The sequence below is a fragment of the Mus caroli genome, chromosome 14 (genome assembly GCF_900094665.2).
Source record: "Mus caroli chromosome 14, CAROLI_EIJ_v1.1, whole genome shotgun sequence".
Lineage (NCBI taxonomy): Eukaryota > Metazoa > Chordata > Mammalia > Rodentia > Muridae > Mus > Mus caroli.
The window spans coordinates 1,288,624-1,302,316 of NC_034583.1; the positions used below are offsets into that span (position 1 = coordinate 1,288,624).

General features: G+C 45.2%; 1 protein-coding gene across 2 annotated transcripts in view; it reads left to right on the forward strand.

The window, feature by feature from the left end:
- Positions 1-6,523, forward strand: part of Abhd6 (abhydrolase domain containing 6) — a 51,792-nt gene extending 45,269 nt beyond the window's left edge. For both annotated transcript variants that reach the window (XM_021181717.2, XM_021181718.2), the window contains one exon: positions 5,213-6,523. In XM_021181717.2, coding sequence (XP_021037376.1) covers positions 5,213-5,386 — 174 coding nt within the window. In that variant the 3' untranslated portion in view covers positions 5,387-6,523. The remainder of the gene's footprint in view (positions 1-5,212) is intronic.
- The last annotated feature ends 7,170 nt before the right edge of the window (positions 6,524-13,693 follow it).

Below are 13,693 nucleotides of genomic sequence, written 5' to 3' on the forward strand. Positions count from 1 at the left end.
TCCACCCTAATTTGTCTGTCAGGTGCAGGGACATGGACCTGTATTCTGCTACAATAGAAGGTAAAGCAGAGTGTTCCGCCTCTGTGCCATGGTTCCTGCTGTGTTCAGGAAATGGCAGCCAACTTAGCAGTACAGGCCCTGTTTAAGTCAAAATTACCAAAAGCCATTCTGCCACATGAAAATCTAATCGTGTAAATTTGTGTTCTTTACTTCCAAATCTTAGTTCCTGTTTCCTTTACTTCCTTGCAAGATTTCTGGAATTTTCTTAAGCCAGAAGTTGGAAACTTCCTGTGAAGAGCCAAATAGTAAATAATTGTAGCTTTGCTCTCCACATTGTAGCTAGTCTCTGTCACATTCACTTAGTTCTGCTTGTGTGTAAAGTATCATAGGTGATATATAAAGATATGACATGGCTGTGTCATAGGGAACCATTGTTTACAAAACCAGTTAACAACAGCAGGGACCATGGCTCAGAGGCAGAGCACTCAGAGCATGTGTGAGTGCTTGGTTCGATTCTTAGCACCATAAATCAAAGCAGAACAAAAGGCGGCCACTGTTTACCTGCCCTACTCCAGTTCACAAGCATACATATGTACAGTTCCAGGGGATCTGACACCCCATCAGCCTCCTCAAATGCCAGCCATGTGCATGGTGTACAGACATATATGCAGCCAAAACATCTATACACATAAAATTTTAAAAATAAGACAAAAGCAAAAAAAAAAATACAAAGCATTCTTACCTTTACCATAATTCATCAGTTTTAGCTGCTTTATTGATTAAAAAATAGTTACTTAGATTTTGTTTGTGTATGTGTGGCAGGGTGGGGTGTGGGTGTGGGTGTGGCAGGGTGGGGTGTGGGTGTGGGTGGCAGGCTCCCTTACTCACTGAGCCATCTTAGCATCCCTGCTTTATGGTTGCTGAGCTTGGGTGTGGTGGAGCTCCCCCTGGGCTCCCTGTCCACAGCCTGGTCGCAGAGCATTCTAACCACACAGGATCCTCTCATTCACAGCTTGTATCGATGCCCATGCACAGCCGTGCCCTAAATTGCATATAAATGGTGTCATGCAGGCTACAGTCCTTTGCAGGTGGCCTCTGTCCCTGCAACATGCTTCTAAGATTCATCCATACACATCATTTTGGGTTGGTTGATTGGTTTTCGTGTTTGTCTGATTTTTGGTGGTGGTATTGTTATTTGAGACAGGGTCTCACAATGTAGCTCTGCTGTCCTGGAACCTATTCTGTAGACCAGGCTGGCCTGGAACTCACAGAGATCCACCTGCCTCTGCCTCCTGGGCCTAAAGGCATGAGCCACCACTATCTGACCCATATTTTTTTTTTTCTTTTTACCACTGAGTATTTTTTTTTATGGCACAAATGTTCCAAATTTTATTTACTAGCAATTTAAATTTTACATTTACAACATTGATTGTAGTGTCCCAATCTATTCAGACTACATAGAGTAATTTGCTTACATTAGGGTCCCTTGAACTTCAAAGTACATTTTCTGTGAACAAGAACACCCTTTCAGGCCTGGAGAGATGGCTCAGTGGTTAAGAGCACTGACTGTTCTTTCAGAGGTCCTGAGTTCAATTCCCAGCAACCACATGGCGGCTCACAACCATCTGTAATGTGGTCCAATGCACTCTTCTTGTGTGTGTCTGAAGACACCTATAGTGTACTCATATAAATAAAAATAAATAAATCTTTAAAAAAACAAACAAACAAAAACCCCACCCTTTCATGTAACCAAAGCATTCTGGAAATGGAGGAGCCAGCCCACAGTCCATGGTTGTCATTTACCTCAGGTTATGCTTCTTCACCCTCCTACCACCCTGAGCCAGTACCCAGCCCAGGAGCTCATGTTGGATGGCTGTCTTTATTCTCATTTAATTGGAGGCATTCTCTGGCTGACTTTGTCATTCATTTGTCGAGGTGTTCGACACATTATTTGGTTAGTTATTTTATAAAACACTCTTTAACTTGAGTGTCTCTGCATTGTCTCTTCACTGGGGATGGTCATTTTAACAGTGTCATCAGGCTGTTTCTAATAAGCAGGTCATAGACAGATAATTTGAAACCAAGAAGTTATCCAGTTCCTCAGAAACACTTCCCATCCGCCCTGATTTATTGTCGTCTATAATGATTCTTGACCAAAAAAGTCTTTCTTCATCCTTCTGAAGAACCCTGCAGTAGCTGGGTGTTGCAAAGCCCACGCCTTTGATCCCAGCACTCAGAGGCAGAGGCAAGCAGGTCTCTGAGTTTGAGGCCAGCCTAGTCTACAGAGTTAGGACAGCCAGGGATACATAGGGAAACCCTGTCTCAACAAAACAAAACAAAACACAACACAGAAGCGGACAGTGCTCATTCTATCCTGCTGACCATTTAGGTTCCTTTCAGTTTTGGACGGTAAGTGAGCATTGTGCATGTGTGTTTGTGGACCATGATGCCCCATCTAAAGGATACAGTTTTGGATGTGAAGTCATCAGATCAAAAATCATATGTGCTCAAAGTTTTGATAAGTTTTGTCATATAGGCTTGTATTTGTTTCAGAGGGCTGCAGCAACTGTGGACCACAGCCTGGGCGGGGGGCCTCAACCAACTGAGAGCAATGTATTATCTTTCAGTTCTAGGGGCTGCAAGTTCAAGGTCAGGGCATCAACAGGGCTGGTTCCTTCTGAGAGCTGAAGGAGACTCATCTCCATGTCCCCCTAGCTTCTGGTGCTTGCAACCATCTTTGCCATCCCCTGTCTTAGTCCCTGGATTCTACCTTCACCTCCCCGCGGCAGTATGTGCACGTGTGTGTGTGCATGTGTGTATATCTTGATCCACATCCTCCTCCCCCTACCCCCTTAAGGACACCAGCCATATTGGATTAGGGCTTCTCTGCTCCATTATGACATCATCTTAATCACTACATCTGTAATGCACTATTCCAAATCAGGCAATGCCGACTTCAGCTTAAGAATTTATGGGGCTACCATTCAGGTCCCAGCCAGCTCTCTGAAGATGCACCAAGTTCATTCCGAGAAGTACAATTGTGGCTGCTTTTGAGGAATCATGCCTACCAAAGATTTTCCATAAAGTTTGAAGCAAGAAGAGGCAGAGAGAAGTATAGAAAGCAGATGAACAGCAGTGTATACCAAAGTATGCACGGGGTCTTTTGTTCAAGAATATCTGGAGAAGCTGGGCATGGTGGCGCACGCCTTTAATCCCAGCGCTCGGGAGGCAGAGGCAGGCAGATTTCTGAGTTCGAGGCCAGCCTGGTCTACAAAGTGAGTGCCAGGACAGCCAGGGCTATACAGAGAAACCCTGTCCCCAAAAAACAAAACAAAACAAAACAATATCCAGAGAAAAAGAAATTAAAAACAGGCTTTTTTTTTTTTTCTGATTGTTTTCTCTTACAACAAAATGCCTGAGGCTGAGTGGTTAATAAGGACTTAGACGTTTATAAACTAATGGTTCAGAGGCTGGGAAGTCCATGTGCAGAGTGCCACCACGTGCTCAGCATATAGTGAGGGCCTTCCTGTGGTATAACAGGGTTGAGGACAACAGGATGGTGACATTAATCCATTCAGGAGGACAGAAGGATAAAGTTCCCATCCATGAACTTTTGAGGGACACATTCAAGCTCTGGCAGACCCCAAGGTGAAAATCACCAATGTGGGTTGCGGTAATTTCTTACCTCAGTAAGCCTATATATATATATATATATATATATATATATATATATATATATACACACACACACACACACACACAATAAGGTATATGTCTAGATTGGACAGATATATCACTATACTAATTTATTCCCCAGCTATGAGACCCCTTGCTACTTGTGGCTTCTCCAGGCCATTGTGGGGCAAAAAAATAAATAAATAAATAAATGGTGTCCCTCGACCTCTTGGGGCTAGGGCCATTGGGCAAGGCAGACCCAATGGAATGCCTGGCAAGCGTTGGATTGTGAGAAGCCCCAGGATCCCACTCCAGGGGTGGGAAAAGGCGGAGTCGGCGTCCAACTCTTGGGCACCACAGACCACTGGGCACCATGAAAGAGCCGGTTCTGGGGTCCCTGGGCAGCCCGGAGGCAGCAGGTTCTCATTCTGAGACATCCCAGATGCTGCTGGAAGAGCTGAGAACAAAGTGGGGACCCTCGGGCAGACTCTGGCCGAGGTTGGGGTGGGAGCAAAGTGAAGGCAGAGGAGTCCCGCTAGCCCAGGCGGCTTGCTCTGCGGGTGGCTTGGGTTGGTGGCGGCCATGAGGAGCGCAGGAAGGCTTCCCAGAGGGAGGTTAGACACGCAGCTTGTTAGAGGGAAACCTGCTCCATGATCCAGCAAGGTGGATCATGATGAGAAGAGGCAGTCCGAGGTCAGCTTGGTCTACAAAGTGAGTTTCAGGACAGCCAGGGCTATACAGAGAAACCCTGTCTCGAAAAACCAAAAAAAAAAAAAAAAAAGAGGCAGTCCATGGTTTTAAGGCATTAATTGTAGAAAGGGAGAAAGTAGAGAAGCAGAGAGCAGTCATGGCCATGAGGGAGGGGAGAAGGGAGTGGCGAGAAGGAGAGCAAGAGGGCAAGAGAGCCAGGATGTTGCTAGGTAATTGTGAGAAGGAGCACCTGGCTGTTGCCAGGTAACTGTGGGGGTGGAGTCCAGACAATACCTGGAGCTTGGGGCATTGCTGATAGCCACACACCTCTCTGCAGGGGCTGTGGGAGGCTATAGCTGCGTTGGGAGCCAGGGGCCCAGGAGGCCTGATCGAACTCCTACAGTCCTATGAAGGCGGAAGTCACCGCCCACCAGGTCTCCAGGGTTCCAGGCCTGTGCTGGACCGGGAACCAGGCTGTCTGTGCACAGTTCACCGCCCCAGAGACCCTGTGGTTCTCCAACTTCCCTTCCACCTCCTCTTCCTCCATCTCTCGCTCAAGACCTCCAGTCCCACCTTTCCTTTCCATTGCCCAATCATTAGCTCTAGACTTTTTTTGGCCAGGGAGAATGGGGAGAAAGTTCGGTGAGATCACCTGATCTACGTTTGGGGGTCGCGGGCAGCCCCTCTTGAGGAAGCAGAATGAACATCAGAATACAAACAGCCCCAGGGTGACCCACAACAATTGTGAGTCCTATGTGGGCAGAGCAGAAGCAGGAAGTCACACTGTTCTTACAGAGATTAAAAATGCATGAGAAATGTCTGTTTCTTTCTTTCTCTTCCTCTGCAGGTGCTTGATGTGTCCGGGGCAGACATATTAGCCAAGTCAATCTCTAACTCCCAGGTAGAGGTTCTGGAAAACTGTGGCCATTCAGTAGTGATGGAGAGACCGAGGAAGACAGCCAAGCTCATTGTCGACTTTTTAGCTTCTGTGCATAACACAGACAACAAGAAGCTGAACTGAGGCTGTTGCCGCAGCCTGCATTGTGCACACAGCATCTGCTCCCATCCCCAAAACCGTCACTGTAACCACTCTCAGGGATCCTGCCCCAAATGCTGTCTGAGCACCCACAGCCCTGAGGAAGCCAGTTGCCTATCCCAGTATCCTTGGTTCCACAGAGCATCAGGGGCCACAAGAAACTCTCCAGGATCCTTTTTTTCGAAATAGAAACCTAAATGGAACAAACAAACAAATAAACAAAAAATAAAAAATATCTAGCCATGAAGCCTACCAGAAGTCTTCAAGTTCATGTCACTGAGAAGCCAGTGCTAAGCAGCCACCCTGGACCACGAGCACCACGGACACTTTCTTTAAGACATTCCTCATACATTAAACGTCATCTATTTTTGTTGTTGTTGTTGCTTCCGATGTATCCTCTGCATGGTCAGTGGCTTCTTCTAGAGGAGCTTTAGTCATTTACTGAAAACTCTTGTTTAGAGCTAAGTCAAGTTTTACATATAGGCCATGTGTGAATGCAGCTGCCGGTTAACCGCAAGACCAGGGAAGAAACAGCGAACTGTGGAAGAGGTTTCTGCCTCGAGGCCTGATACACAGGAGGCTGAGGCAGAAGGATCCAAGGTCAAGGCCTGACAGACAGGTACAGAGTGAGTTCAAGGCCAGCCTGAGCTACTGACTGAAAAGAGAAAATGTTTCTACCTTTTTTTAGTGTAGAAATCTACATGGGGGTGGGGGTGGGGCATTGTTCCACCTCAGTCAGCCCTAAGAATTGACTGAGCAGGAGAACATACAGACTGATGGGTTTGGGCACCCACAGATCAGATGCATCTGACCAACCACAGACGAACACCTGACTGGGAAGCTTCTCTAGGGATGATTTACAACTTTAGAAATAGGACTAATAAAGCAATAATGTGCTAGACTTCTGTCTAATCAGACTAAGGGTCACACCAAGCAGCTCATGGGCATCTTTTCTATTCTGCTGTTCTACTGAAAACCCTTGGAAGTAAAATACCAGTTTGTTAATGAATTCTGTGAATTCAGTGAACAATAGTGTGATTGAAAAAAAAAAAACAATAGTCCAAACAGCTGTAAAACAGACCACAATAATGTGAAATAAATTTACTAAGTCTAGGCTGGCAACACCCAGGTACTTTTTATTTCTTAGCTCCCAATGGGGTGTAATATTAGTAGATTTCTGTTCACTTAAAAATGTGTGTATCTGCCGGGACATATGAGGAGGCCAGAGGTTGAGGGTTGGCATCATATGTCTTTCTCAGTCACCCCCCACCTTATTTTTAAGACAGGATCTCTCAGTGAACCTGGAGCTAGTAAAGCCCCGGTATCCTCTTATCACCCAGCACTGCAGTTGCAGGCGCATGCAGCTGTACTCAGTTTTTTACATGGGGGCTGGGGATCCAAACGTGGGTTCTCGTACTAGCACAGCGAGCCCTTTCCTGAGCCCTTTCCCCGAGCCATAAAGTGTGTTTTTATTATTGCACATTTACTGTGATTATGTTTCGGTGTCTGGTTTTCCGTAGGGTAGATAAAGGTGGGTGCAGGGGCTAGTGGAGCTGCAGTTACAGGAGGAGTATGCTGCCTGACATGGGTACTGGGATCCGAACTTGGATCCTCTGCAAGAGTGATGTGTACTGGTAAATGCTGAGCTATTTACTCCATCATCCTAAGCGTCTGGTTTTTAAAACTATTTGTTACACATACAGTTTGTTTGTTTTTTTTTTTGTTTTGTTTTTTTTTTTTGCAGGCATTTACGTCTGAGTGAGGGTGTTAGATCCCTTAGAACTGGAGTTATAGACATCTGTGATCTGCCATTTTAGTGCTGGGAATTGAACCTGGGTCCTCTGGAAGAGCAGCCAGTGCTTTAAACTGCTGAGCCATCTCTCCAGCCCCCTACACGTGTTTTTAGAGTATTGATATTATCTCTCAAAAGCAGAAGTCAGGATCATAGGATCAGAGGTGAGGAGGATACATCTGTCCCAACACTGGAAGTAACTGGCACCAGCGGGACCCAGGCATACAGGAACTCCGCCAAACCAGTGGCACAGGTTCCTTCTGGTCTGTCTGGGCCGGTGCACTGAGCAGACCTTGGGCACAAACTCCATCCGCAGCCAGCTCCACAACACCCAGAGGAAGATCTACTCCCAGGCGCTCTAACACACACAGGATCACAGGATCACAGAGACAGCTTGACTCTGAGGAGTTCTGACACAACCAGTATCACAGGAAGGACAGGCTCCAGTCAGATATAGCCAGGGCAGGTAGCACTAGTGATAACCAGATGTCTGGAGGCAAGCATAAGAACATAAGCAACAGAAACCAAGGTTACTTGGCATCATCAGAACCCAATTCTCCCACCATAGCAAGTCCTGGATACACCATCACACTGAAAAAGCAAGATTTGTATCTAAAATCACTTCTCATGATGGCGATAGAGGACTTTAAGAAGGACATAAATAACTCCCTTAAAGAAACGCAGGAGAGCCGGGCATGGTGGCACACGCCTTTAATCCCAGCACTCGGGAGGCAGAGGCAGGCGGATTTCTGAGTTCGAGGCCAGCCTGGTCTACAAAGTGAGTGCCAGGACAGCCAGGGCTACACAGAGAAACCCTGTCTTGAAAAACAAAAACAACAACAACAAAAAAAAAAAAAGATAAGAAACGCAGGAGAACACAACCAAACAGCTAGAAGCCCTTAAAGAGGAAACACAAAAATTCCTTAAAGAATTACAGGAAAACACAATCAAACAGGCAAAGGAAATGAACAAAGCCATCCAAGATCTAACAATGGAACTAGAAACAATAAAGAACTCACAAAAAAAGACAACCCTGGAGTTAGAAAACCCAGGAAAGAGATCAGGAGTCATAGATGCAAGCATCACCAAGAGAATACAAGAGATAGAAGAGAGAATCTCAGGTGCAGAAGATACCACAGAAAACATTGACACAGCAGTCAAAGAAAATGCAAAAAGCAAAAAGCTCCTAACCCAAAACATCCAGGAAATCCAGGACACAATGAGAAGACCAAACCTAAGGAGAATAGGTATAGAAGAGAGTGAAGATTTCCAACTTAAAAAGAGCCAGTAAATATCTTCAACAAAATTATAGAAGAAAACTTTCCTCGTGTAAAGAAAGAGATGCCTACAGAACCTCAAATAGACTGAACCAGAAAAGAAATTCCTCCAGACACATAATAATCAGAACAACAAATGCACTTACTAAGGATAGAATATTAAAAGCAGTAAGGGAAAAAGGTCAAGTGACATATAAAGGCAGACCTATCAGAATTACACCAGTCTTCTCACCAGATACTATGAAAGCCAGAAGATACTGCGCAGATGTCATACAGACCCTAAGAGAACACAAATGCCAGCCCAGGCTACTTTACTCAGCAAAACTCTCAATTTCCATAGACGGAGAAACCAAGATATTCCATGACAAAACCAAATTTACACAGTATCTTTCCATAAATCCAGCCCTACAAAGGATAATAGAAAACACCAACACATAGAGAGAAACTACACCCTAGAAAAAGCAAGAAAGTAATCTTTCAACAAACTCAAAAGAAGATAGCCACATGCCAGGCAGTGGTGGCGCACACCGTTAGTCCCAGCACTTGGGGCAGAGGCAGGCGGATTTCTGAGTTCAAGGCCAGCATGGTCTACAAAGTGAGTTCCAGGACAGCCAGGGCTACATAGAGAAACCCTGTGTCAAGAAAAAAAAAAAAAAAGAAGAAGAAGAAGATAGCCATACAAACATAATTCCACCTCTAACAACAAAAATGCAGGAAGTAACAATCACTTTTCCTTAATATCTCTTAATATGAAAACTAATATTACCAACATATGCTAATTAGTTGAAATTCAAAAATATGAGGAATTAGAAATCTGTTGGCTGTCATCCAGTGGTCTCTCTAACTTGGTAATTGGAGAAATAGGTCCAATGTTGTACTAACCATATACTTTCTGTTTGTTTGTACATGACAGTGTCTTGCTATATATCATAGAATGCTCCTGAGATCATGCCTTTCCTATCTCAGCCTCCCTATTAGTAGGACTGTTTATTTGATGTTTTTCCTCTATACTTTGGTTTTCAGAACAGCTTACATATTTCAAAATTATTTATACAACCAAAAGAAATGTAGACAATTAACTTGGGAGGTGGCTTGTAAGAGAACAACAAAGAATGAGACTGAATGTCTTGCTTGATATTTATATTGTATCAATTTTGAAGAAGAGGACCTTATAAGTTACTCTTTTTCTGAGATGAATGCTTTTCAAATTCATCACAGCCAGTGAACCAGAATCTTGCCCTCACCTAAAGTCTGTGCCACCCTTCAAGCAGAACCATTGTTCATTGAAACATTTGATTAATGACTTCATGGATAGATCATCTTAATACACACACCATTTCTAAAATGAATGTAACCTGTTCCCCGGCAGGTCTAGGCTGAGAGAAGAGAACCTGGTCAGCTGTGGGATGGTGACTGTCAGGGCCCCAAACACTCCCAGGCAGGGAGTCTGTCAAAGCAGGAACTCAAAACTCACTTTATTGTATCAGTCTTTTGTTTATATAGGGTTGAGGAAGGAGGTGGGGATTTTTGGTGAGGTGAGATGACCTAGGGGGTGGGGAAGAGTGATGGAGGGTATAGGGTGAGATGACGAGAAGTGTGGGTGATCTCACGGGGCCTATAAGAAATTGACACATCAGCAGAAGCTAGGCAGAGGCAGGCTTAAGCAGGTTGTGCTGAGTCACTCCAGTACGGAAGTGAACAAGACAGGTCTCTAAACTCCAGCAAAGGCTCAGGCTTCCTCACTAGGCCTCAGTATCTGGCCAAATCAGGCCCAACACCAGTGGGCTGAAAATGATGACAATCACTCAAGTCAAATAGCTTTGATCAGGTCGGTGGTGGTACACGCCTTTAATCCCAGCACTTGGGAGGCAGAGGCAGGCCGATTTCTGAGTTCGAGGCCAAGCCTGGTCAACAAAGTGAGTTCCAGGACAGCCAGGGCTACACAGAGAAACCCTGTCTCAAAAAAACGAAAAAAAAAAAAAAAAAAAGCTTTGACCATAGCCGGAAATACAATTAATCGTGCCTACAATTCATTCTTTGGAACAGCAGAACTGTCAACTCTTAGCTTAGCTACTACGGAGGTAAAATCCTTTGGTGATGTGAGGGACATTGAAGTATAGCCTTATTACAATGAACTCCAATGTCTAAAAGTTGTTATTTTGGGTTTGTACCACAGTAAGAGCCAAGATATTAAGCTCTACTAAAAACAAAATAAACAAACATCAAAACCAAATGGTTTGGTATGACAACAAGATATGCAAATGTCGAAATTAACCATTTCATTAATACCATATAATAGTAATGTTTGTTTGTTTACAGTCGAGGGCTTATTAGATAACCCTGGAAGGCCTGGAATTTGATGGAGGCCAAGCTGTCTTTGAACTCACAGAGACCCACTTGCCTCTGCCTCCTAAAGGTTTGGGTTAAAGGTGTATACAACCAAGTTTCTGTTACAGCAGAGACTGAAGGAAAGGCCATCCAGAGACTGTCCTACCTGGGGATCCACCAAATATACAGTCACCAAACCCAGACATTATTGCAGATGCCAAGAAGTGGTTGCTGACAGGAGCCTGATATAGTTGTCTCCTGAGAGGCTCTGCCAGAGCCTGACAAATACAGAAACAGATGCTCACAGCCAACAACTAGACTGAGCATGGGGTCTCCAGTGAAGGAGTTTGAGAAAGGTCTGAAGGAGCTGAAGGGGTTTGCAACCCCATAGGAAGAACAACAATATCACCCCAACCAGACCAGAGCTCCCAGGGACTAAACCATCAACCAAAGAGTACACATGGAGCCACCCATGGCTCCAGACGCATATGTAGCAGAGAATGGCCTTGTCTAGCATCAATGGGAAGAGAGGCCCTTGGTCCTGTGAAGGCTCTATGCCCCAGTGTAGGGGAATGCCAGGGTGAGGAGGTGGGAGTGGGTGAGTGGGTGGGTGAGTACCCTCATAGAAGCAGGGGGAGGAGAGATAGGAGGGGGGGGGGACCAGGAAAGTGGATAACATTTGAAATGTAAATAAAATACCCAATAAAAGAAAAGAAAAAAGTCATGAATATTTGGCAAATTCACACAAGAAAATGAATGTACTGTTTATTCTTGTTTTACAAATGTTTGAAAGTTTTATCAGTACAATGTTGTTTATTTATTTATTTTTTTTAAAGATTTATTTATTATATGTAAGTACACTGTAGCTGTCTTCAGACACTCCAGAAGAGGGCGCCAGATCTCGTTNNNGATGGTTGTGAGCCACCATGTGGTTGCTGGGATTTGAACTCTGGACCTTCGGAAGAGCAGTCGGGTGCTCTTACCCACTGAGCCATCTCACCAGCCCCACAATGTTGTTTATTTTAAAGTCTCAGAGTGATAGCCTATTAAAAATGCAAAAGAAAAAGGAAAGCAGACGTCATCAGTTTGCTCCTTTTCATTTGCTTCCGTTTTTTATAGTTTAAATGGAAATCCATGGTGAGATGTGAATATTGACTAGAGGAGCATGCACTATAGTTCTTAGAAAAGATACAAAAACTGACCTCTAGCTTGTGAGGCGCAGCCAATGCAATGATCAGGAAAACATATAGGTGTGAATGCATGCATTAGAAACTAGAAAAGAATGGCTGAAAATGGGCAAAATTAAGCTCCCACCTCCAGGAGCTAAAATAAAGTAGTAACTCAAGCAGTGAGATGGGAGTCACTCAACAGGAGAGAGTCTACAGAATTCGTTCTTTCTCAGAGGAACGAGGCAGTGGATGTTTGTGCATCCTGATCTTCATTCACCAAGAGTTCCTGGCCTCTCGCAGGGGGTGAGTCTGTATCTGGGTGGTGAGAGACGGGTTGCTATCAATTACTAAAGAGGCCCTGCAGATCACTTTCAGGACAGCTGACTCCTGGACTCAGAATTTCTTCCTGGTGAGGGTTAGAAGCCCCCCTCCCCCCGGGGGTGGGGGAGGTGTAGTGTGTATACTCATAACCATAGGGCCTGGAAGGAGGAGGCAAGAAGATCATGTGACCAGAGCAAGCCTGTCCCAAAGCACAGAGGGGCAGGGGGAGAGGGGTCTGCCTTGTCATTCAGGCAGGGTTTGCGCTGTCACCTACCTGACTGGAAGAACTGAAGGGACTGCAGCCAGCTCAAGCGTTGCAAGCATGACTCTGGCAGGCCTTGCCCTTCTCTCCATTCTCTCTGCCTTGCTAAAAACTGTTAGATTACATTCTGAAAGCTACTCCCCAAGGTCTATTCCCTAATTTAGCCACTTCCTCCTCTTAGAGCTGACTGTCCAGGTCCAACTATCAAAGTACTGAAGCCCAATGCGTCCTCTTTGGCTCACCTAATTAACATACCCAGTTAAAATTAAGCACCTCATTCTAACAGGCTTTCCCAGTTTATAAAGCACCATTTGCTTATGTGTCAGTTTGTCTCCTCTCTATCCAAAAGCAGTCCTTTGTCCCACTCCAGAACAAACACTCCCCTAGGCCTCTCCCTTGTCTCCTTTCTCCCTCTTCTTTGTTCCCTCTCCCCCTCTTCCCCTTCCTCTACCTCCTGTCTTTGTCCCTGTGGGCAAATAAATCTCCTTTGTACTGAGAGCTTGGTCTTGGGGGTTCTTGAAAAGAACAGTAGGCAGGTTTTGCAGGAGGACATGGCCCCCACTCCCTCGACTGTCAACAGAAAACCTGGAATAGAAGTCATGAACCAAGAATATCAGTTGTTTTTGATAAACACATAAAATAGGTTTTCGAGTTCTCTGCTGGTTCTGCCATGCTGGGAGATCCCTTGCACCCTGTTTCCTGCTTCAGTACTCACAAAAATCGTGCTAGTTACTGCCAGCTAGCCTCCTCCACACCAGATCCTGCTGGGCTCTGTGCCTTTGCTGAATCTTGAAAAGAAGAAAGGAATCATTCATTCCAGCCCTTCCTGCAAGACTGCCAGAAACTTCTGGGATAAAACCAGAAAGCCCCAGCAGACTCCTTCCCCCTGCATGGAGTTAGGACCATCAGAGTCCTTGCAGATGGAGCCCTCTGGGCAATGCTGAAGATACCGAGGGACAAGCAGTGGTCAGAATATTTGCCATCAGTCTGGGCTTCTTGTCTAGGATGGGGGGGAGGGGCAGGAGGGGACAACAGGAATGACATTGGTACTGGGTGACATATGCCAGATTGAATGTTCAAGTCTGCCTGTTCAAGTGTATGTTCTGCAAGAGCTCCTGTGATGGCCCATATCCCAGGGAACTC